This window comes from Anabrus simplex, chromosome 8 (assembly GCF_040414725.1).
Source record: "Anabrus simplex isolate iqAnaSimp1 chromosome 8, ASM4041472v1, whole genome shotgun sequence".
NCBI classification, from domain to species: domain Eukaryota; kingdom Metazoa; phylum Arthropoda; class Insecta; order Orthoptera; family Tettigoniidae; genus Anabrus; species Anabrus simplex.
The window spans coordinates 17,046,082-17,071,253 of record NC_090272.1 but is presented as its reverse complement, the minus strand read 5'-3'; the positions used below and the strand labels follow the sequence as shown (position 1 = coordinate 17,071,253).

Sequence of the window (25,172 nt, the reverse complement as noted above, 5' to 3'; positions counted from 1 at the left end):
ATGCCACAGTAATATGCGCATATGCCCCCACATTAGACTCTGATGATGACATCAAAGAAATATTCTATTCAGATCTAGATGACATCCTATCAAACATCAATCGCCTAGATAAAATCATCTTGCTTGGTCATTTTAATGCCGGAGTGAGAAAGGACCATAAAGTATGGAATGGTGTCATTGGCAAGGAGGGAGTTGGCAGTGAAAACTCCAATGGTATTAGACTCCTCTCAAAATGTGCTGAGCATGGGTTGATAATCACCAGCACCATCTTCGCCAAAGGGATCGCTTCAAAACATCATGGCAACATCCTAGATCGTAACACTGTCACCTCATTGACTATGTAAGTAATAGTAAAACTTTATTTTTCTCCCGATCTTACAGTTTACACAACCTAATCGATCTTAACGAAGAAAAATAACAATCCTCAATTGGGAAAAAAGAAAAAATGCAAAACTACGACAATTACAGCAAGGACAAAACACAAGGGAACTTAGATGTCATACACAATACATTATAAAGATACAATGATATCCCACACTGGTGGACAAAACAGCACAAAATAAAGAACACAAGGGAAAGTTAATCCACTGGCCTCTCTGCCAGCTGAATTAAAAATAAAATTAAAAGGGCAAAGTAAGGCAACCCCAGGTTAAAACCACCTCACTTCCTGGACACGTGATGCCATGTGTCACCCGCCTGAACTAGCATCTATTGCATATGCTAGTAAGTCTCTCTGTGGTGACACACGCCAGCATCTCCCATCCACCTTCCCCGCTACTAGTCATCAGCTAGGAAGGTCGACAACTCCACTGTGCTGTTTCAGTACATTGCTTGTGACATGACAAATCACTACACTAACTTCCTTCTCATGACACAACTGAGACTTTGCCTTTAAGGCTACTGAGCGTCTGTTTCTGATTCTTGTAAAAAAACTTACACACATTTCCAGCACTTTTCCATTCCGCCACTAACCACCTCAAAAGCTTGTCTTCATTGCACGGATGAGAAATCCACTCCAACTGTTGTTTATTAAACAGCCGTCTCTCTTCCAGCGTTTCTTTACACTCTGTCAGCAAATGAAAGTCATTCCTTTCTTCACAACATAATACATACAACGTATTTACTTTTAACTTAGTCCAACTCCTATTAACATATACACCTAACAACCACCAGATTAGCCCTCTTCTCACCCCCTATTTACATTTGCCACTCTCAGATTTTGCATCTGATTAACTCTCAGAAACATTTTTATGGTAGCCTTCTCCCGGCATTCGGCCTCCAGTTCTTGTTCAACAATATCTCTCGCCCTCTTAATCACGTGTTTCCAATGCGTGCCCTTACTCCCGCCCCATTTAACGTTATAAAACTCGCCCAACCCCAGTCTCTCTAAGGTGTTTTTCACCTTGTCCACCCCCAGTGGTCACCATAATTACCCTCCATTTGACTTTGGTAGGCCGACTGCGGATCTGGCCCCCTGCCCCTTCTCTTAATCTACAACAGTAACCAAGCACTCTTTTTAAAATATCTACCTTAATATACTCTTTACATAACATCTTCGCATTTGCACTCGCGATGCACAAGGGTAGGCCTGTAACAATCTTGCAGAATCTACTCTCTACTTGTTCTAATATCACACACTCTTTTTCTACACCCCAAACATCCGCAGCATATAGCATTTTACCCTTCACCACCGTGTTAAATACCATGCTTTGAATAGCATAGCTTGCTCCCCTAAATTTATTTTCCAATATCCTAATTACTGAGAGTGCTGCTTGGCCTCTCCATTTGACACGCCTAATCTGCTCCATCCAACTGCCATTTCTACTCAGCATCACCCCCAGGTACTCCATCATTTCCACCACCTCAATCTCTTCCCCGTTTATTACCCACTTTATTCCCGGTTTCTTTTCATTCCCTTTCCTGCATACCATCACCTTAGACTTCTTACCTCTGATCGCTCTTCTCATCTTCTCTCCCACCCCAACTCTCCCCAATATTTCAAACAGGGCCTCCCTACTCACTGTACCTAACGTCTTCTGGAAGTCAATTGTGGCGATAAATACTTTGGCACCTGCTATTCTTACATATTTATCAATTATGGTTCTCGCGATCATTAAATTATCAGCCGTCATCCTCCCCTTCCCAAATCCATTTTGAAAGCACGATAGAATAGAGTAATCCTCTGGCCACTTCCTCAATCTATTTGCTAGAATATCCGTGTACTCCTTGCACAGGGAGTCCAGCAGGGTTATACCTCTATAATTACTGGGATTAGTCCTGTCCCCTTTATTTTTATAAATATGACATATAATCCCCTTCTGCCATTCTTTAGGGAATTTCGCCCCTTCAAATATCTTGTTGAAGAATGCTACCAGACACTCTATCGTCTGCTTATTTTCTGCTACTTCCTTCCAATACACATTAGTTATCACACTTACCCCACCCGCAGTCCTGGTCTTCAATTTCGTTATCACTCCCGTCACCTCCTCACCTGTTATTCTCTTTTCCAGCTTTTGGAAGACCCTCTCTAGACCCCTATCTACTTTATCACCTCCGTCGACCCTTACCCACCCTTCCTGTTCTCCTAATAGTTCCCAGAAATACTCTACCTATGTTCTATATCCAATTTTCGGTTTCGTCACACTACTCGTCCCCCTATTAATATTTTAAACCCTCGCCCACACCCTATCACCTTCCCTGTTCTTGCACTCCCTATTTAGAACTTCCGTTTGAGCCTCCTGCAAAACCTTCTTCTTCTCTCTTATCAATTTTAAAATTCTTTCCTCATCGTGCAAAATTTTTCCCTTAACCTTCTCTCACCATGTTTCCTGAGCTCAGCCAACGCTCTCATCACTGCCTTCCTTTTTGCCTTACATTCCTTATCGAACCAACCCTCTCCCACCTCTCTATTCTTATTCCTGCATATTTCTCCTCTGCTATTTTCTTCCCCGGATACTCCAAAAGCTCTACCACTCTGTCTAACTGCTTTAACTCCTTTAACTGCTACCTCAATCCCCACCCTGATGATCTGAAATTCTTCCTCCTCCAGGTATTTGCTTAACATTGCTCTCCCCTCCTCTGGCCAAATATACTTAGGAAGTCTGCGATCTCTCACACTCCGCTCTCTTCCTGAACCCTTCTCCTCTGCACCCTCATCCCTATTTACGATTATTTATACTGGGGATTGGTAGGATTGCACACAATAGACCACTTCCATCCTATTAATCTTGTCCAACATATCCTTCGAACTCATAATCAGATCAATAACACTGCCACCTTCGTATGTAATATGACATTTTCCCTTCCCTGTCGCCCTGCCACCACCCATTTAGAATATACAAGTCACACGCCCCACATACTTCTAACAACTTCTGACCGTAAACATGTTTCACTTTATCTTTACTTTTCCTATCTCCCATCTTTACTCTCCTTGCCTCTTTACCATACTCTGTACAAGAGCATCCTATTCTTTCACTTAAGTCCCCTAACAAAATCAGTCCATCATCCTCGTACTTTCCACTAATATTTATTTCCTCTATCAGGCCATCAAAGAAGTAATCATTCGCATATATTCATCCCCTTAGTGTGTTGTATATAAAACCCAAACACACATTCTTTCTCCCCCCACAACCATTTTAAGCCTAGCCCATAATAACTCTTCAAGCTCATTTTCTATATCTATGACTCGATCACTCGGTTCATCTTTAACTAAAAATGAAATTCCGCCTGAAGTTCTCCCCTTCTTTCCCCGCTTTTTCTTCGTTTTATTCCTTATCACGAACCCCTTCCAGGTTAGTTTCGTCCCTTCTTTTAGCCATGTCTCTAGGACTGAATCTATATCAAAACTCTCCACCATCTTACAAACCTCTTCATCCCCCAACTTACTACTCACCCCTTCAAAATTTATCACGCCTATCTTACACCCTAGCTACCTACCCCCTCCTTACCGCCCTTAAGCCCTTCTGTTTCCTCTCTGCTCTCTCCCTTCTAGTCCTGGTCGTTACCTCTCTCCGGGTACTTGCCGCCTCTTCCACTCCAGCACTTTCCGGTAGTTCACGACTGTTTACGTCCTGCTCCACACTCTGATCGTACTCTTCTTCTTCCCGGCCATCTTCACTCTTGCCTCCTCTTCTTTCTTCACGCTGGTCCTCACTTCCCCTATCGCCAACCACCGTTTCTCCCTCCTTCACCACCGAGCTCTCCTCTCCTCTTGTCACGCTCGTCGCTCTCTTTTCTATAATCGTCTGTAAATAATTTTGGTCCATATGTTGCAACCTATCCATTGACCATTCTCTTACCCACCGGCCATTTCCCACCACCAACCTGTTTCCCCTAATCCTTGTTTCCTCGCACACCACATGTATCTTCTTAGCACTTTCAACTCTCTGCTCGCTTCACTACTTATGTCCTGCCTCAACCATACCTTCTCTTCCTTCAAATTCCCTGCGTTCTTTAGGATAATGTCCGCCATCAGGGTAGACATCAGCGTGAGCTTAATTGGCCTCACACCTCCACCTTTCACTCTTCCCACTCTCTGAGACTCATCAATATCTACTTCACTAAAATTTATCTTCATTCTGCCCCGTAACAAGTTCACTATCTTATAAACTAAAGCCATCTTATTTTCTTTCGCTGTTTCTTCAACTCCGTATATAAAAATGTTTTTCTTCATTCGTACCTGGATCCCATCAACCATTTCTCCCTTAAGTTTCGCCACCTCCCCCTCCAGCACCTGGAATTTCACTCGCATTTTCCCCATATCCGCCTCATTCCACCCCACCATCTCCTTCAGCTCGTCCACCTCACTTTTAACGCACAGCCGCGAGTTATTTAGCTCCTTGGAATGGTCACGTATCACCTCCTTCAGTTGGTCTATCTGACACGCCTCCTTCACCACTGCTTTTAGCGGCTCTATCTCTTCCCACCCTAGGGCATCACTTGGGTATGGCCCTGGGTTTAACTCCACTCCGCCTATTATAAGCAGCGCTGATAGCCCCACAGCCACCAGCAGCCCTGCCAACACCCCTACTTTCTCACCCATCATCCTCTTGCACAATTCCGTTTTCTTCTTCCTCCTGTATTTCCAACTCCCAATCCTCACTCGATAGAGCTCTGGCGCTATCCTCCATACTTCAGCACACACTCAGCACATACGTCCTCACTTCTTACTCGATTGACACTGCATTGACTATATAATCGTCCGCTAGCAAGATCTACGTGATGTTCTCATCACCAAAGCAATGACGGGAGCTGATGACTGTTGGACAGATCTCCGACTTATTAGATCAGTGATGCATTTGTCACTGTCCACCCAGACAAGGAAACAACAGAAGAGCTGCAGACATACTTTTGACACCGATAAGTTTGGCAATACAGAAACTACTTCTAGATACAGAGAGCTCCTTCATCGGACTTTGCCGAAGGAATATCAAACTGATGTAATGCAATACTTGGGAGAGTCTGAAGACCACTATTCAAGATGCTTGCAAAGAAACAGTAGGATATAAGATCAGAAAACATCAGGACTGGTTTGATCAAAATGATGAAGAAATTGAAGCTTTGATCTCAGAGAAGAGAAAAGCCTTGAAAGCATGGCGAAGGGATGAACTCCCACTCTAAGAAACAAGCCTTAAGTATTGCCAAAGCAAATGTCCAAAGAAAAACCCGTGATCTCAACAATGGAAGGTAGACGGCAAAGGTAAAAGAGTTGGAATATCTAGTAGATAAAGATTCACGACAGTTCTTCCTAGCGACAAAAGCAGTTTATGGTTCCACCACCTTTGGGAGGAATCCTCTTTGGTCCAGCGATAAGTGTACACTTTTAAAAGATCAGTACTCCATCATGAATAGGTGGAAAGAGAATTTTGAAGACGTCTTGAACCAGGATTCGATTATTGATGAACAGGTGTATGATATATTAAGACAAGCTCCCATCAATGAAGAACTTGGCTCCCCACCAACACTAGATGAAGTTAAGCATGCTGTCAATCAAGCAAAGCGTCACAAAGCCTCTGGTCCTGATGGTATACCAGTGGAAGCTCTCAAAGAAGGAGGTGAGGAACTAATAAGACACATACATGAACTGATTATCAAAATTTGGAACAGAGAAGAAATGCCTCCTGATTTCAGAGACAGTCTGGTAGTTCCCATATTTAAGAAAGGGGATCGAACAAACTGCAATAACTATCTAGGAATATTCTTACTGTCGTGCCTGGGAAAGCCTATTGCTCGAATCTTGGCGAATCGCATGGTACCCCTGGTGGAGAAAATACTTCCAGAGAGTCAGTGTGGCTTCAGGCCTTCTAGAGGAACCACAGATATGATATTCACAGCTTCAGGGAAAATGTAGAGAACAAAATAGACCTCTTTATATTGCCTTTATTGATCTTACTAAGGCATTTGACTCTGCAAACCGAGAAGCTTTGTGGAAAATTTTAGCTGTATATGACTTTCCGGAGAAATTTATTGCCATTTTGAAATTGCTCTACACTGATATGATGGCAGCTGTCATTGGCAACGGCTCCATTGGAGAGCCATTCCATATCAATATCGGTGTTAAGCAAGGCTGTGTGATAGCCCCCACTTTGTTTCCCTTATATGTTGCAGCTGCCATGGAACTTGTCAGAGATGATCTCCCTCCAGGAATTCATATAACTTTCATGGATGGTAAAATTTTTAATTTGAGCCGGACATCGCCTGCAGCATTAGTTGAGTTACAGTACGCTGTTAATAATGCTCTCGTAGCTCAGACACAAGAAGAGCTTGTGATAATGCTGAAAGCTTTTCTGCTGCGTACAACACGATCGGACTCAAACTGAATACCAGCAAAACACAGATCCTATACCAACCAGCCCCTGGGGAAGGTCAAAGAGATATCAATGTCACAATTTATGGAGTGAGCCTTCAAGTTGGCAGCACCCTCTCATCATGCGCAAATATAGATTCAGAAATCCGACACCGAATTAACCGTGCAGGAGCATCCTTTGCTAAGTTAAGATCTCGAATTTTTGACAATCATGATGTCAATACCACAACACAGATTCTTGTGTACAATTCTGCTGTAGTTCCAACCTTACTCTACGGATCTGAATCCTGGACATTCTACAGTCGACACCTTAAGAAGCTGGAACAGTATCATCAACGTTGCTTGAGGAGATTACTGCAAATAACTTGGCAAGACAGGCGCACAAATATCAGCGTTCTTGAAGAGGCACACACCACCAGTATAGAATTGATGGTTTTAAGACGCCAGCTACGATCGGCAGGGCACGTAGTTCGCATGCCCAATAATCGAATTCACAAACAAGTGTTTTACTCTGAGCTATCAGTAGGTAAACGCTGTGTAGGCGGTCAGAGGAAGCGATTTAAAGATGTAATCAAGGCTAACTTGAAGAGATGTAAAATTGATGTTGATACTTGGGAGAACTTAGCCCTTGACCGTTCATCCTGGAGATCACTAGTCCATTACGACACACTGTCTTCAGAAGAAAACCGCCGACGTACAGCGAATGACAAGAGGCAACGTAGGAAAGAAAAAGAAGTGCTGAGAAGACATAGAATAACATAACGGCTCCACCTGGGACTACCTGTCATCACTGTGGCAAATTGTGTAACTCCCGCATTGGACTGTATAGTCACCTCCGAACGCATAGATGTAGAGGCATCCTGCCTGAAAGACAAACCTACTCGATTACGAGTGTTTGCTATCATCAATGTACACTCACTCATTTCAAAACTAGACCAGTTGCAACAATAATGCACACTAACTCATTTGAAATCTCAAATGATTGTAACAATAATGTACACTAACTCATTTGAAATCTCAAATGATTGTAACAATAATGTACACTAACTCATTTGAAATCTCAAATGATTGTAACAATAATGCACACTAACTCATTTGAAATCTCAAATGATTGTAACAATAATGTACACTAACTCATTTGAAATCTCAAATGATTGTAACAATAATGTACACTAACTCATTTGATATCTCAAATGATTGTAACAATAATGCACACTAACTCATTTGAAATCTCAAATGATTGTAACAATAATGTACACTAACTCATTTGAAATCTGTAACTGTTGTATCAGTTATGTACACTCACTCATTTGAAATCTGTAACTGTTGTATCAATTATGTATACTCACTCATTTGAAATCTGTAACTGTTGTATCAATTATGTATACTCACTCATTTGAAATCTGTAACTGTTATATCAGTTATGTACACTCACTCATTTTAAATCTGTAACTGTTGTATCAATTATGTATACCTACTCATTTGAAATCTGTAACTGTTGTATCAGTTATGTACACTCACTCATTTGACACCTGTAACAGTTATATCAGTTATGTACGCTCACTCATTTGAAATCTGTAACTGTTGTATCAGTTATGTACACTCACTCATTTGACACCTGTAACAGTTGTATCAGTTATGTACACTCACTCATTTGAAATCTGTAACTGTTGTATCAGTTATGTACACTCACTCATTTGAAATCCGTAACTGTTGTATCAGTTATGTACACTCGCTCATTTGAAATATGTAACTGTTGTATCAGTTATGTACACTCACTCATTTGACACCTGTAACAGTTGTATCAATTATGTACACTCACTCATTTGAAATCTGTAACTGTTGTATCAGTTATGTATACTCACTCATTTGAAATCTGTAACTGTTGTATCAGTTATGTACACTCACTCATTTGAAATCTGTAACTGTTGTATCAGTTATGTATATTTACTCATTTGAAACCTGTAACTGTTCTATCAGTTATGTACACTCACTCATTTTAAATCTGTAACTGTTGTTTCAGTTATGTACACTCACTCATTTGAAACCTGTAACTGTTGTATCAGTTATGTACACTCACTCATTTGAAACCTGTAACTGTTGTATCAGTTATGTACACTCACTCATTTGAAATCTCTACACTTTGTAACAATTATGTACACTCCTTTGCTCTGAGGACTGCCTGGTAGGTGAAAGCAGTTAGCAAATACATAATTCTTAGTAGAAATGACAATTTCACCTTGTTTCTGTGTATATTTTGATATAATAATGACACGTGAAATACCTGGATTTACTGTCCAAGGAAAAGGAAACGTTAATTTTGATGTGAAGGCTAGAGTTGTCATGTCCTGGAACAGAATATGGCCAGCAGTTTTACATCACACCCAGGAAACTGGAGTTGGAAGGTGATGACGGAGATGTCTACTGGAAGATTACAACATTGTTGGCAGCTCATATCGCAACAGACCATTCACCTTACAGGAGAGGCAACCCGGACTTATGTGAAGGCAAAGTCCTCGTCACCAATATAAACTGAATATCGCTGTTATGCATTAAAGTAACAAAGCCTTCTTCTTCTTCTTTTTCTTTTTTCTTGGATTTACTTGTTATTTCTTTCAAATTCTCCCCATAACTTCATTCTCACCTATAGCATTGAAGCCATCACATCAGTAATTCAACTTCAGTTCTGGTACTGTGTGGCTTTAGGAGGAGTCTCTACATCGTGGTGAAATGAGCAGGAGCTTGCTGTCACCGTGAGCGTTGCTTAATATACAGGAGGGCTTGAGAATGCTGTGATTACATCCAAACTGTGAGGCCATGTTTTTAAAGAGTCTGTATGATTTCAGGTTGAGGAATTGATGAGGTTAGCTCCTGAGTTGATGTCACAAAAGCAGAAAGCAAAGTCTCCACCTCCTGGACAAGCACCAACTCCACCAATCAGATTGAAGGTATTAAATGTATAATCTTCATTTTTACAATGGTACCAGTCGATATTTGAGTTTTGGTGTTTTGACCATAACGAAGAAGAGATATCTTTACTTTGTTATCTGAATCTAATATTTACTTTTCAGGGTCCGAAATCAAGAGAATCATCTCGGGAAGCTTCTCCTGCTCTGGAAAGGAAGTTCATGAAAGGTATTTCCTTTTACCAAAAATAACTAGGAATTCTGAAAGTGAAACTCTACAGCCAAGCTCAATGACAGGTTGTTGTGGTGACGGTGATAACTCCTTGAAATAAATAGATAGTATCATCCTTAGAATCCTCGCACTAGCAAAGGCTATTCTGAATTTTACAAAATCATTCCTCCAAATTATACCTTCTGTGGACCAACCTCCCTTGTAATATACGAAACTGAAACTGACGTGCAGGCAGCCAAAGTTGTGCTCTGCATTTGGATGTAGACCGGGCATCTCCAAGGGAAGAGCATTCCGCAGCATGATACTAGCATGTAGTAGCCCAGTATTTCAGAACTTCTTTGTCTACTTCTCAAACAGAAGGATGGAAGAGGCCTCTGATTGACATCTTGTTCACATCAGATTCAATTCAACCCAGTTATAGCAGTAATTACCTCTAGCGTCATGTGGAGCACTGCTGTAACAGCTGATTGCACGACAATATCAGAGCGCGGGCCCTAAGGGTCCGAGACCAGAGCGGTGGATATGAAAGACTCTAATAGTTTGAAAACGAGTTTTAAGAATGCGCGAACTTTCATAGCATTCAAAAGCAACAGCTCCCTGCACGAATAACGGAATTTTCATCCCTCTTCGTCAAAGCTGTCGGCAATAATATCATAGATACAACCATAATGTTGAACACAGACCCCTCGGTTCTGTGTGCAGGTATCAAGTTGACTTTTGGGCTTCAACTTGGTCAAGCGGATGGGGAATCGGCGCCGCCTACAGACAACTGCGTGGTATCGAGTGAATTGAGAAGGCCACTACTTTTCCATAATACCTTTAGTTCCAGAGAATTCCATGAAAATGAAAGCCATTTTTATTAACATTGTGAGAGTTTTATTAATGTAAAACACAAGCTGAAGTTTTTCACCTGTTCAATACTATTTATTGTAAACTATAAAATGTTACATATATTTTATGAAACTAGTTCTGGTGTCGGTCTTGCTAGAGACCATCCTCAGTCAAAATCAATAAGTTAAGGCACGGCATGAATTATAAATAAAATTTATGAACCAATCTTGTCTTGTTGAAATTCAGTGCAAGACAAGTAAAGATTTGGATGTTAAACACTCATCACAAGACCAGGTGAAACACTTAACATACTAGCACTTGAAGACTCTCTGAAACAAGTGTCAACAGAATAATGTTGATGAGAAAGTGTTGAGATGTTCATTTGTTTCCAATATGGACCATTGAAAACCTTAAAAGAGTAAAGGAAGAAAAAAGTACATATATAGAATAGAGCTGAGTTGTAGAGGGGATATAGAGTGTGTCCTAGGTGGGGCTGAGAGATGTGGAGTGGTGGGTGATTACTGCAGAGTGCTTAGTCTCTATTTATTGAAAATGGGAATTAATAGATCCAATAAAGGGTTTGATTTTTCTGATATCTCATTAAAGTTGAAATTGTGATTAAAGAATTGATCCAGGTGGATGAAACAATTTTCAAAGATAGTGAGCAGAGAGCCCTTTTAACCACTTCAAGACTTTTAGATCTTGACCAATATTCATCAATTTATGGTTCGAGTCCATCCCATAGCTGAAAACCTAGTATATTTACATGAATTTGCATGTTTTAAGTACCTCGTGACAAAGTTTGGCTGATGTAGGTGGACGGACAGCTACTACATTTAAGCATAGAATTTATTATTAATTGAGTTTGTGTTTAGTTGAACTGATTAAAAGACATTTTAATAATAATATTTGTAGAAAATGTTTGAAATGTGGTATATCTCTGGATTATTAAAAGTGAAGGTGGAAAATAAGGTTTTGTTACTTTTTCTTCTTTAGTAGTGGGAAGTCGATGTCTGACTTAATTTATTATTCCTTCAATGAAATATGTTTAATATATGGCTAGGTTTCTGATGGTGTTTAATTGATGTATAAGATCTTTTTAAGATTGGGATATCGATGAACTATGCTGTAGTACGGTATGCAGCACGTTTGTGGAGTCTTGATGTACGGTGTTTATGGTTAGTGTAGGTTTTCTATAAATTTTGTAGCTAAGAGAATTATGGTGTCTTGAGATTATTAAGTGGGAAAAATTTATTTTGTTTTCAGTTTGTGGTTGTAAAGTGATTTTGTTATATGGATCATGTTTGTTTAAGTTTTAAAGGATGGTGGTAGCGTCGACTAGTTCTCATCCATTATAGCTATAGTATCATCTACGTATCTGGCCCAAAATTGAATATTACTGTTGAAATCTGTTATGTTCTAAATTATCAACATCCTTGAGGCCGGTGACCATTTTGTTCGTATGTGGTGTTATAAAAACTAAAATAACTGTTATTTTAAACCAATTCTTAAAATATAAGTAAATTCAAGAATTTTTAGTTTAGTTAATTTACTGTATTTTGTCAGGTCCTGTTGTATGATGGAAGACACTTCAGATATGGGGATGCTGGGATACATGTTAACAATATAAAATGAAAGGATGAAGTGGTTTGGTTTGATTTTTAAAAAGGTTGATTTTGTCAACTAGTACTTTAGTGTTTCTACTAGATTTGTTGGCTAGAAAATCGTAATTTCTTTCTAAGAATCTCTGAATGAACCGTGACGTTTTGCTTAAAGGATAATTAACTATCGGTCTAGTGGGGATGCTAGCTTTGCTCTGGCCGTGACACGAGGTACTTAGAACATGTAAATTCATGTAAATATACTAGGTTTTCAGCTCTCTGCTCACTATCTTTGAAATTTGTTTCATCCACCTGGATCAATTCTTTAATCACAATTTCAACTTTAATGAGATATCAGAAAAATCAAACCCTTTATTGGATCTATTAATTCCCATTTTCAATAAATAGAGACTAAGCACTCTGCAGTAATCACCCACCACTCCACATCTCTCAGCCCCACCTAGGACACACTCTATATCCCCTCTACAACTCAGCTCTATTCTATATATGTACTTTTTTCTTCCTTTACTCTTTTAAGGTTTTCAATGGTCCATATTGGAAACAAATGAACATCTCAACACTTTCTCATCAACATTATTCTGTTGACACTTGTTTCAGAGAGTCTTCAAGTGCTAGTATGTTAAGTGTTTCACCTGGTCTTGTGATGAGTGTTTAACATCCAAATCTTTACTTGTCTTGCACTGAATTTCAACAAGACAAGATTGGTTCATAAATTTTATTTATAATTCATGCCGTGCCTTAACTTATTGATTTTGACTGAGGATGGTCTCTAGCAAGACCGAAACCAGAACAAGTTTCATCAAATATATGTAACATTTTATAGTTTACAATAAATAGTATTGAACAGGTGAAAACTTCAGCTTGTGTTTTACATTATACTGCTCTTCAATACGGAATAATATGAAATTTATTACCTATGATTAGAAGTTTATTAGGAGTTTCTTATATACGTAGATGATGTGAAATGATTACGGTAAGGGACGCAAACTCTATTGCACATTAGCAGAATGAATTGTTCCCTCAAACACTAAAATTAGACTTGTTTCTCCACAGGATTCAAACTATAAATCAAATAACTGGCTATTGTGCAACGACAAAAATAAAAGTGATGGTACCGGCACAGAAAACTTTGAGTGTACGCCAAGTTTTTAGTTGCGTTTCCATTCGTCAGCTGTTGAAAATCGTGAGGATGATGTGTAGGCGTAATTCTATGCAGATGTATCCAGGCAACTAGCGATTTCTAAAAAACTGCTTTGAGAAAGAAAGCTTTTAAATGGTGACATCATGAGACGTGAATATTAGGTTTATTTGTGCAGCCAACAATCTGTTTTGTGCTTCTTGTACACTTTTTGGAAGAACATCCCTATATGCAACAAGTGGCTTCAATGATTGCAAGCACAGAAAACATGAGAATTTCCACAATACGTATCATTAATAAACACGTATCATTAATACATGTAATTAATCCACTCTCATCGTGTTAATGTTTAAAAGACGGGGTAGTGAATTCTGTACAGTACTGGAAGGTGGGATTGTCTATTCAACCTAACCTTAATTCTGTACCAGTTGACAGCCATCTGCTCTGTCAGTTGAAGTTGTTATTATTATTATTATTATTATTATTATTATTATTATTATTATTATTATTATTATTATTATTATTGTGCTATTAATGTTTGAAGCATTCTACTGATTTACTGTATTCATTTTATAAAAATAATAATTGCAACTTTGGCTTATCAACTTTAAGGAGGGGCGGTGCAGAGGTGTTGTAGCCCTGCACACCATACTCTAAAGCACCGTTGGAGCATTTCAATTAACACAACTTAGGCTCAACACTACACTCGCATACTCTAATTCTGTGTTGTAGAGTGCCATGATTCCCTTCGCCTTGGTAAATGGTTTTGCGCTTCTGATCATAAAATAAATCTACTGCTTAGTATCCTTCAACTGTTAATTTTTCTTACGTGCAAAGACCTCTGTAAAGCATCACCCCCACGTCGTTCACTTCGTTGACTTTCCTTAGCGTGTTCAGTCCCGACCTGCAGGGGAAAATGATCACCTAGTCGATGGTACTGATGCATATTTTGATACGTTAAATTTAATTTTGTTTGAAAAGCTCCACTGCACAATATCATTAAGATCTCTTTGCACAAGTAAGCAGTCATATTTTGAAGTAATTGGTGAAATATTTTAAATTCATCAGCGAATAAAAGATACTTAGAAATTGTTATACATTTAAGGAGATTATTTATGAAGATCAGGATTATGATTGGTCCTAGGTTTGAGCCTTGTGGAATTCCAGATTTGACAGTTTATACCATAGAAGATTTCCCAAATTACTGAACATAATGTTTCCTGTTTGATAAGATTCTAAAAAATCTGAGCATTATTTGCGAGAATCCAAATCTCTCTATTTAAGAGGATTTCATTGTATACACTATCAAAAGTTTTTCAGAATCTGTGAAAATAGTGTCCGTTTATCCCCCAACATCTATGTTGTTGTTTGGCTCTTCAATTGTATCAATTGTCTCCCCCTTACGCGCTTTCATTCTCTTTTGCTCTCTTTTTAGAATATTCGGTCACCAATTTAAACAACTCATTTTCTCTGCCATGTGTTCAGTAAGCCCATTTTCACTATTAAATTTTTGTAACTTGTAAATTTCTAACTTCTGAAGGTCATTCATTTCTTTACATTTATTTAACAGGTGTAATAAAACCATGTCCTGTTCAATATCAGTGAAATTATGATTGTTTTCATACGTATGTACGCAGATGACAGAGTATCTGGAATATCTTCTTGCTCTGTACCAACACACGGCAGTTGACATGACAGTTTTTATACTCCCGACTTACTGAAAATACTATTGGTGTTTACGCTATTCTAATTGAATAAAATTTAATATTATTTCTGTTCTAAAGGATACGTGGACATTGTGTTTCCTAAAGCGCTTAGCGAAGCCGTATGATTGTTTATTAATATAAGTGAATGTAGCAAAGTTCTTCTTTTCTTTCCTATCTACAAGTAAAGTGTTTGGGTTATTCACGACCGTACTCTTCATCCTGTTGACATAGCTCGTAGGGTGACCATTTCTTCTGGAAATATCGTGGATGATGTTTATCTCTTTATTCAATTCATTTTTATCTAGTGGTATATTTACTGCTCTATTGATCATGCTATAAAATGCCGCTTTCTTGCATTGTCCCGAGTGGTTAGAGACGGTAAACCAGGCTTTTATTATTTCTAGTTATTGTTACGTCTAGATAGTTCGGACTTTTATTATCCTCCGATTCGATTGTAAACATTGTATGTTTATCTAACATTTAACTGGCCTAACAGCTCGTTTGGCTTGAGATCCTGTTCGTTAATGATAACGAACGTATCATCAACAAACCTCAACCTTAAATCAAATCCTCTTATTTTGCCTATTATTCTGTTAGATTCCATATCGTCCATAATATGTCCGCAGGGATACCAGACGCTGGTGATACCATGGCCAACCCTTTAACTTGTTTGTACACATTGTTATTAAAAGTTAAAATGTTGTTTTCTAATGTGAATGTTAATAAGTTGGTGAATTCTTCTATTTCTACTTTACTCGACTGGCTATTTGTGTTTAAGTTATCCTTAACAATGTTGATAGTCTCCGCAATCGGAATGTTCGAGTACATATCCTTAACAAACATGTACTAGATATAAAGTAAATGTGAAATATAAATCTAGATATTTTTACATCTAATCTACTTCTTCCAGAAACCAACTGAACAAGTGTCTTACGATATCTTCTGGTCAAATTTCACCACAACGTTCTCGTCTCACAAATTTAGCTTCTGTTCTCTTTCTTTCTGAGTTGCAAGAAGAATTCTGAACACCATCTTTAGGAATACTGTATGAGGAACTTTTCATCGTTATACCACATGGTACTGCATGTCCCCAACCTCCTCTTTTGGTTCTTTATAAATGTCCAGACAATTCTGCTATCTCTATGAATGCTATCTTCTATGGTCTGATGTCTCTTTCTGAGCTGTATAAACCTTGATTCACTGTAAACGAGCTGCCCTTTCAGTTCTCATTCTAGAAACATAGCAAAAGAGCTTGGTAGCCAATAAGTGCACCTCCTAGCCGAGCTTTTTACTTTAGCAGTCACTTTACGATGCATGAAGAATTATTCAATTTTTCCTGTTTCATTCCAGCAATTCTGGGCTTTTTTGAGATATAGAGATATTAGTGTTTCGCTAAATTGATCATTACAGCAGCAGCATCCTGAACCTTCTTGAAAATGTCCTCTGAATTGTGTGATTCTAGAGTATCATCAATGACATATGGATTTATCATGAGTTCCTTGACCTATGGATCAACTGCATTTGGAATCTGTCATTTGACTTTGGTACAAACTGCATTTTAACCTTTGGTAGCTAATGGACTGAATCAATATTAGATCCTCCAAGGACCCTGGCAGAAACTGTGGTGTGGGATAGCAACATGGTCCATCTGACGTTTACCAATCAGTTCGTAAGGTAAATGCTACTTATGAGGATTCTTTTCTGAAGTAGGTGTTCGTAATGTTGACGTTAATCTGCCTCTAGGCTTGCAGATTGATTTTACATGCTCCTACGGTATATTCAAACTTTCGATCCTTACCCAACAGACCATTAGAAGTTGTAGTGGTGATTGCGTGGCTTAATAACAGTTATAAAAGAAATAACATTTGGAACATTAAATGCAAATTAGAATCGTTAAAACCATATTGAAGCATCAAAATTAAACAAGGTAAAATACATGGAAATAAACGGCAGGATGTGGACATCGGAAGGAGCCCTACGAGGTTGTGGATCAAAGAAATTTTGTAGCCGAAACTTCGAGACCAAAGAATAATTTATTTATTAGTTATTACCTACTTATAGTAAATATTTCTTCTTCTTCCTTTTGTACGACCACACACGATCACTTTACTCAGTTCATCGTTCAGGTCTCCTTAAAGGAATTGTTCGGGAATTGTAGTCCTCCCAGTACTTCTTCAGACACCCCGATCTACATGCCCTTTAGTCAATTGAAAATATGCATATTGTTGGTTTGTTTCGTGTAAGGGTAAAGCGGAGATTTGTATTCACTTTTATCTTATTTGTGGTGTCTTCTGTTGTAAGGCCTATTTCCTTCAGATCCTCTCTTACTTCTCCGATCCATTTACATCCTGTTGTGGTATTTTTGAAACGACATTGTGTTGTACTAGTTGTTTCAGAACTCTCGAATCCTGCATGCTCATGATATGTCCAAAGAATCCCAGTCTCCTCTTCCGCATAGTATCTGTAATGGGTTCTAGCTCTTTGTACACGACTCTGTTAGGTATCATCCACCACTGTCCATATTTCTGGTATGTTTGTTGATGTAGGTTCTTTCAATCCCCCTTTCAATTATCTGAAGTCTGTCAGTCTTGGATTGTTTATTCAGGTGAAAAAGTGTTTCTGCTGCATATGTAGCTTCCGGTTTTATAACTGTGTTGCAGTGTTTTATTATTGCATTTATTGATAAACATTTCTTTTTGTAGATATCCCATGTTATTTTTTGTGCTTTAGGTAATATATTTAAATTGTATTACTACATAGGTCTTAATATAAGGAAAGATCTTCATTGGGGCAATTACATAAATATGATTGTAAATAAAGGTTACAGATCTCTGCACATGGTTATGAGGGAATTATGGGTTGTAGTAAGGATGTAGAGGAGAAGGCATAAAGGTCTCTGGTAAGACTCCAACTAAACTATGGTTCCAGTGTATGGGACCCTCACCAGGATTACTTGATTCAAGAACTGGAAAAAAATCCATTGAAAAGGAGCTCGATTTGTTCTGGTTGATTTCTGACAAAAGAGTAGCGTTACATAAATGTTTCAAAGTTTGGGCTGGGAAGACTTGGGAGAAAGGAGACGATCTGCTCGACTAAGTGGTATATAATACCAATATAAATGGTCCGTTATTGGACATTATAAAATTTCCAGCTAACTCGTTCCTGGTTGCCAGCGTTTTGCTCCAGTGTGCTAAGTTGGGCTCTTCAGTTGGTAAATAGCACACCCACCAAGATGCATGCACTAGCCATGCACTAGTCATGCACTAGCCATGCACTATCCATGCACTAGCCCTGCACTAGTCATGCACTAGTCATGTACTAGCCATGCACTAGCCATGCGCTAGCCATGCACTAGTCATGCACTAGCCATGCGTCTTGGTGGATGTGCTATTTACCAACTGAAGAGCCCGACTTAGCACACTGGAGCAAAACGCTGGCAACCAGGAATGAGTTAGCTGGAAAATTTATAAGGTCCAATAACGGACCATTTATATTGGTATTATAAATTTACTCATTTGGGACAAATATTTGAGGTTTCCTATGGTAATCAACATCTATATCATAAGTGTTATGTTCCGAGCTGTCAGTGGAGAGATGGCGTGGAATCACATTAGTAGACGAATAACTTTGTGTGGTGTCTTTAAAAGTAGGAAAGATCACAATATTGAACCCTTAAACTTACCATTCCATAGTTGGTCGGCCACAGCTGCTGCAGTAGATTAATATCGAACTCTTAAATCTTGGGGTCGTAGTGGGAATATTTCGGTCACGATCTTAACCAAACGATAGGGTTCAGAAGAGAGCCTAACTACTTGAAATGAGGAGCAAATGTGTGCTTACTAACTTTCATTGAATCAATTAACTGCACTAAAAATTAATTGATATAAAATCCTTGATCAAGAAAAATTTAATTATTTAATGTATCAAACGCAGTAACATTGCATAGCGTTAGTTTTATTCGTTACAGTATCGAAGAATTTTCTTCGGAGAAAAGTAGAAATATCACAGATTAGTGGACACCGAAAACTAGAAAAATGAAAAGTAACTTGAAAATCGGGCACCTAGTGATCCAAACGATAACTGAGAATTAACCCACACAATCCGTGGAAAGTCTGACCTTCAACAAATAGAGCTCCAGATTTACTCTTAATTAAGGTTATCCACCAGTCAAATACCCTGTTGGATATGGAAACACCCGCCGAATGGGCCCTTAATCGAACCAAATTGACTATCAGTTGCTTTGGATAGGTTGCGAACTATTACTGGAAAGCATGGTGTTCACTACAAGTTAACAGCAGAATTCACAATTGAAAATAAAAATCCACCAAGTATTGTCATCTCGTGACACCCTTAATCCCGTTGTTGAAACGTGCATCACCCAAACAGCTGTTCAGAAAGAACCAACAACAACACGATCCGAGAGGACCTTACGTTACGTCGTTCTGAAGGAACAAAACTGCGAAACGCAGGAAACACTTATTCATCACGCATTTAGAATAAATGGCACACACTGAAGTTAAATAAAAAGTGGTAAATCACTTGAAAGATATTATTACAACACCAACTTTCAGGTTATAAACGGTTACGTTACGCTTAATAAAATTACAAGTCCACATGGTAATATAAAATAAAAATGTAGGAATTATTTCCTTTACAACAACGATGACTACCATTACAGATCCATCTACTTATTGTTTGTCCCATCAAACTACCTACAAAGTTATTGATCGACCACAATCAACAATGTATATAAATGAAAGAACGAAATAAATTGAAAATCAAATATATTCCCGGCTGACGAATCGAACCCGCATTCGTAACTCAAGTCTCACACAAATAAGCTGAGTGTCAACACGCTCACTAGCAAAGCAAACGGACGTCAGAACGACAAAACAACTAAGTCCGTAAAAAAAAATACTGAAGTTCAATGAACACAAACACGCGTGGCGAACTGCAGTAAAATTAAAATCACCGTTAGCTCAGTACCCAATATTGGACAACCCTCACGTTCATGCCACTAGTGGTTCCATAATCTTAGGTAAACACCTTCCAGCTGGTAAGGGCTGTGCGCAAAACATGGCCTCAATATTACTTAACTAACACTCTTCACATTGCATACACTGCTGCAGACACTACCATCGCTCAAGTCACTTCGCAAAAACCCTAATCTAAGACTTGAGTATATACAGCCGACATCCTAAACCTATCGTCGGGCCTACCTAATATCTGCACACCATAACACTAACCTCTATGTACATACACACACCTTCGCAACCTATCGTTGAGCGTGAACTAGGACGTCTCATCATCAGTATACTCCTAGGATAACATGTGACGTCCTAAATCTGTCGTCGAGAGGAAACTGGGTTGTCTACGCTTCCTGCAGAATGTCAGGCGAAATCGTAACTTCGAACACACTCTTTGTTATATTTGCTGTAAACCATGTCGAAACTAATAGCACACAATGAAACAAATCTTGCCACAGAATGAACGCAATTCGGGAAATGCAACTAAGTCCCTATCTTGTTAATAAAACGTGAAATTGAAAAATAAATAACGAGTGGCAAGCAATCCACAACTCAGACACGATCTCAACATACACAATGAAGTTTTGAAAATTAATAATGATTTTCAACACACGTCTAAGATTACGCGAATATCGCCTAAACAGTAATCATCACCATCGCAAAATCCACACGGTAACTCTAGGGTGAGGCCCACACCTAGCCTACCATCTCACTATTCCAAATATCCAGACCCATAAACTATCCAGTGAAGCGAAATTCAATGAATCTACACAGCCAAACTATCGCTTTAAGAACGTTCAATATCTCATCGCACAATGTTTCCAATTTAATGATAAATTATCGTCTCGTAATTTATGAAATTTTCTGAGTGGAAATTTGCCATTACAGTCAAATAACACCAACCGTGTATTCAGAATGCTCTTCTACCCTTGAGGTCGTATACTATAATATTCATGATGCTGACTTTACGTAAACTAGTCACTTTGTTTTAACTGCCAAGATGTACAATCTTCAAGAGAAATTGTTTTTCACTGGGGATCTTAACTTGAAATCTTACTGTGCATCACACAATACTCATCTCGATCCAACCTTCACTCGGTCAGCTGTCCCGGATTGTAAGCGGAATATACTACAGCCTGCCTCAGAAATGTCACATTTAACATACAGCCTGTCTCAAAAATTCTTCGCAATCAGCAACTATAGCCTGTCACAAAAATTCATCCTCATCGCCTCTCACGGCGGTACTACACGTGAAATACAGGCTTCCTCTGCCTTCAACATCTATACAAAACTTATCTCAACATTCCATTCTGTTTCAAGACTTTTCAAACCTCAATCCTTTCGTGACAAACAACTTTTATAAACATAATTCTTCATTTATTTTTACTACAACTTTCGGACCTCAGGAATACAACAACACACCGTGATTTCCTATATCACCGACATACAAGATTTCACAAAATTTAACATCCCATGAATAAATATAACTTTATCAGACTTCACTGAATTTCGAGACGCACGCAAACCTTATTGAACATAACTGTTAAATACACTTATAACATAGAAAAGTTTTATCCCGCGGTGAATATTATTATTGTTATTATTATTATTATTATTATTATTATTATTATTATTATTATTATTGCGTTCCGGCCTTCTAAGGACCACGTTACAATTTCAATTGTTCCTCCTTAGTTGTTCTTTCCTTTTCTTCCAGTATTCTTTCATTGTTTCACTGTGTTTCTTTTTCCTGTCTTCAGTCCACTTTGTGTCTGTTTTCTTTTCCTTCCTCCCTTGGAATCCTTCCATTTTTAAGACTTTCTCCCTAAAAATCTTTCTTTCCAATAATTCTTCTTCTCGTATGTTGTTCCTTTCCAGGTCTGTCTTGACTTCTTGAATCCAGGTGGTAGTTGATTTCTTTTCCCAAAGGTACTTGAAGATTCGTTCAGTTAGTCTATTGTCATCCATTCTGTAAATGTGTCCAAGAAATAGCAATCTCCTTTTTCTCATTGTTTCTGATATGTTTTCTACGTTCTGGTAAATTTCATCGTTACTTCTTAATTTCCAAAACTCTGCAATTCTTATAGGACCTAATATTTTCCTTATAATTCTTCTTTCTAATATTGCTAATTTATCAAGCTTGTAGTTCAGTGCTAGACATTCGCTGGCATAAAGGCATTCTGGTTTCACTACTGTGTTGTAGTTCTTTATTTTAAGTTTTCTTGATAAGTACTTTTTGTTGTAAGTATACTTAGTTATACCGTACGCTCTTTCCATCTTTTGTATCCTCTCCTCTATAGCAGATTTTTGAAACCATTTTCTTGAATTGTCTCACCCAAATGTTTGAATTTCTTAACTTTTCTATTTGACCAATATCCCTTACTAAAAACTTTGGGGTACTTTTTATATTCGTCAAAAATTTTCTTTTCTCGGCAGAGATTCTTAAGCCTGTCATGTTGGCTGTCTTTTCAAGGAGATTGACTTGCATTGCTGCATCTGTAAGGCTTTCTGAAAGTATGGCAAAGTCATCTGCAAATGCTAGGCAATTTATTGCAACACCTTTGTTCTTCTTCCCCAGCATGAGTGGCAATATTTTAGATTCTTTCAGTTTTTCATTCTAAATTCTTACAATTTTCTCCATGACACAATTGAAAAGGAGTGGAGATAGACCATCGCCCTGTCTGACACCTGTATTTATTTTGAAAGGTCAAGATACTTCACCCATAAATTTTACTTTCGAGATAGTGTCTGTAAGTGTTTCACGAATTAGGTTTGACAATTTAGTTTTAACTCCAAATTAACGGATTTCTTTATCTAGTGTTTCCCTATCAACAGAGTCAAAAGCTTTTTTAAAGTCAATAAATGTCACAACTATGGAGTTTTTTAATCTGTGTCGAATTATAGAGTTCAGGTTGAAAATCTGTTCAAAGAAAGATCTTCCTTCTCTAAATCCACCTTGATATTCACCCAATTGACTGTCCATTGTCGATCTTACTCTATTTAGTAGTATTGCTGAGAATATCTTGTAAGCAACTGGCAAGAGAGATATACCTCTGTAGTTGTTGACATCTTGCTTGTTACCCTTCTTGTGTAATGGGTGTATTAGAGCCACTTTCCAATCCTCTGGGATCTTTTCTGTTTCTCAAATGTCTTCAAAGGTTATTTGTAGATCTTCTATAATTTTTGGTTCTGCCCATTTTAAAAGTTCAGTTGTTATGGAGTCTTCCCCACTAACTTTGTTATTTTTAAGATTTTTTAAGGCTTCCTTTATTTCTTCCTCTGTTGGAGGGGCATCAGCTTCTAGATTTTCCTGAATTTCTGAAAATTCTAATCTATGATCTGGCTCAGGGCAGTTCAGCAGTTGTTCGAAGTGCTTTGCCAGAATCTCACAATTCTGGGCATTGTTAAGGCCAGTATTACCATTTGCGTTTCTGAAGCAAATGCTCCGGGATTCTTATTCTTAAATGTCTGATAGAAATTTCGGGAATTATTCCTTACAAAATTATTCTCAATTTCTACTAGCTGCGATTTTTCAAAAGATCATTTAACCTGCCTTATTATTCTTGTTGTTTCCTTTCTTTGTTGTTTAAATAGCTCATAGTGTTCATTCTTTCCGGAACATTTCCATTTTTTCCACTTTTTCGTTCTTTCCATAAGTGATTCCTCAGACACGTTATTCCACCATACTTTCTTTTTAGTTTTAACTGATCCAAATACTTTCTTCGCTGCACTATCAATCTGTTTAGATAATTCTGGCCATTTGCCATGCTGAGTTATTTTAATTTCTTCCTGAAAGTTTTCTATAGTTGCTTGTGTAATTTTGAGCCTATCTATGTTGTATTTCATTAATTTTCACGGGCTTCTTTGATTCCTTTGAGGCAGAAGCTTTAGCTTAATTTTAGAGAGGTAATGATCGGAGTCAAACTCCCCACTTCTTATTACATTAACATTCATAATTTCTATTATATATTATTATTATTATTATTATTATTATTATTATTATTATTATTATTATTATTATTATTATTATTATTATTATTATTATTTCGACAAAATTTTCTGAACTCATACGATATTCGAAATTGAGACATTCACCACGACTACATTATCGTCGTCACCTTTCTAATTTTACTCAATATGAACAATATCTCAAAGAATATTAACACATTATTTAAACTTCGCATTTAATACTTTCTTGACGTGAATTTTACGGCCCTGAAGAGTTTCACATGACGACCAGAAATGTAATACATTCGCCTGATCATTATTAAATATAAATTCTACACACGCACTGAAAATTTGTTGGGACAAACAAAATTCTAACTACAACATTGATAAAAATATAGTTACAGACCTGTAATCATAGTCTTCATCCTAGATTATGGCTGCATTTAGCCAACTGGCCTCATGCTTAGCCTTCCATGGTTACATTTGACATCATCTTCTTATATATATAACTTAAGCTATAGATTTGTACACTCGGTGTCGATTAACACCGCAAATACCGCACTTTCTTGCCGTTTAACATGCGACGAGCACGCTTCTCAAATGGCGACTGCCACAGTATTCCCAGGACCCTGCTTCCGTTCAAGCTACTACTGGCCAGGTGTTCCAAACAGATAAGAAAATCAGACCTCACTGGTAACCGCAGACTTTCCTTTTACAAATATCAAATGCGCACAATTGTAATACAGAGAGAAACTCAGCTACGTACTTTAACCAACTCTCTAAACCTTCAAAGTTTTCATCGGCGGCAGTTCAGGAAAATTTCTATCACCTTCCACTTAAGATTCTACTGGAACCATTGACACGAATATATAACAAGTTACTTTGAGAACAAAACCCCGCACTTTCTTGCAGACGAGTGACGTGGGCTCAGCCGTTCAGACCATTAGACAGAATGTG

The 25,172-nt window shown here is 38.1% G+C and overlaps 1 protein-coding gene across 3 annotated transcripts in view; it reads left to right on the top strand.

Annotated features, from left to right (window-relative positions):
- LOC136879210 (uncharacterized) overlaps nucleotides 1-25,172 on the top strand; it is a 1,250,431-nt gene that overhangs the window by 1,077,263 nt on the left and 147,996 nt on the right. For all 3 annotated transcript variants that reach the window (XM_067153008.2, XM_067153007.2, XM_068228965.1), the window contains 2 exons: nucleotides 9,652-9,753; nucleotides 9,877-9,940. In XM_067153008.2, coding sequence (XP_067009109.2) covers nucleotides 9,652-9,753; nucleotides 9,877-9,940 — 166 coding nt within the window. The remainder of the gene's footprint in view (nucleotides 1-9,651; nucleotides 9,754-9,876; nucleotides 9,941-25,172) is intronic.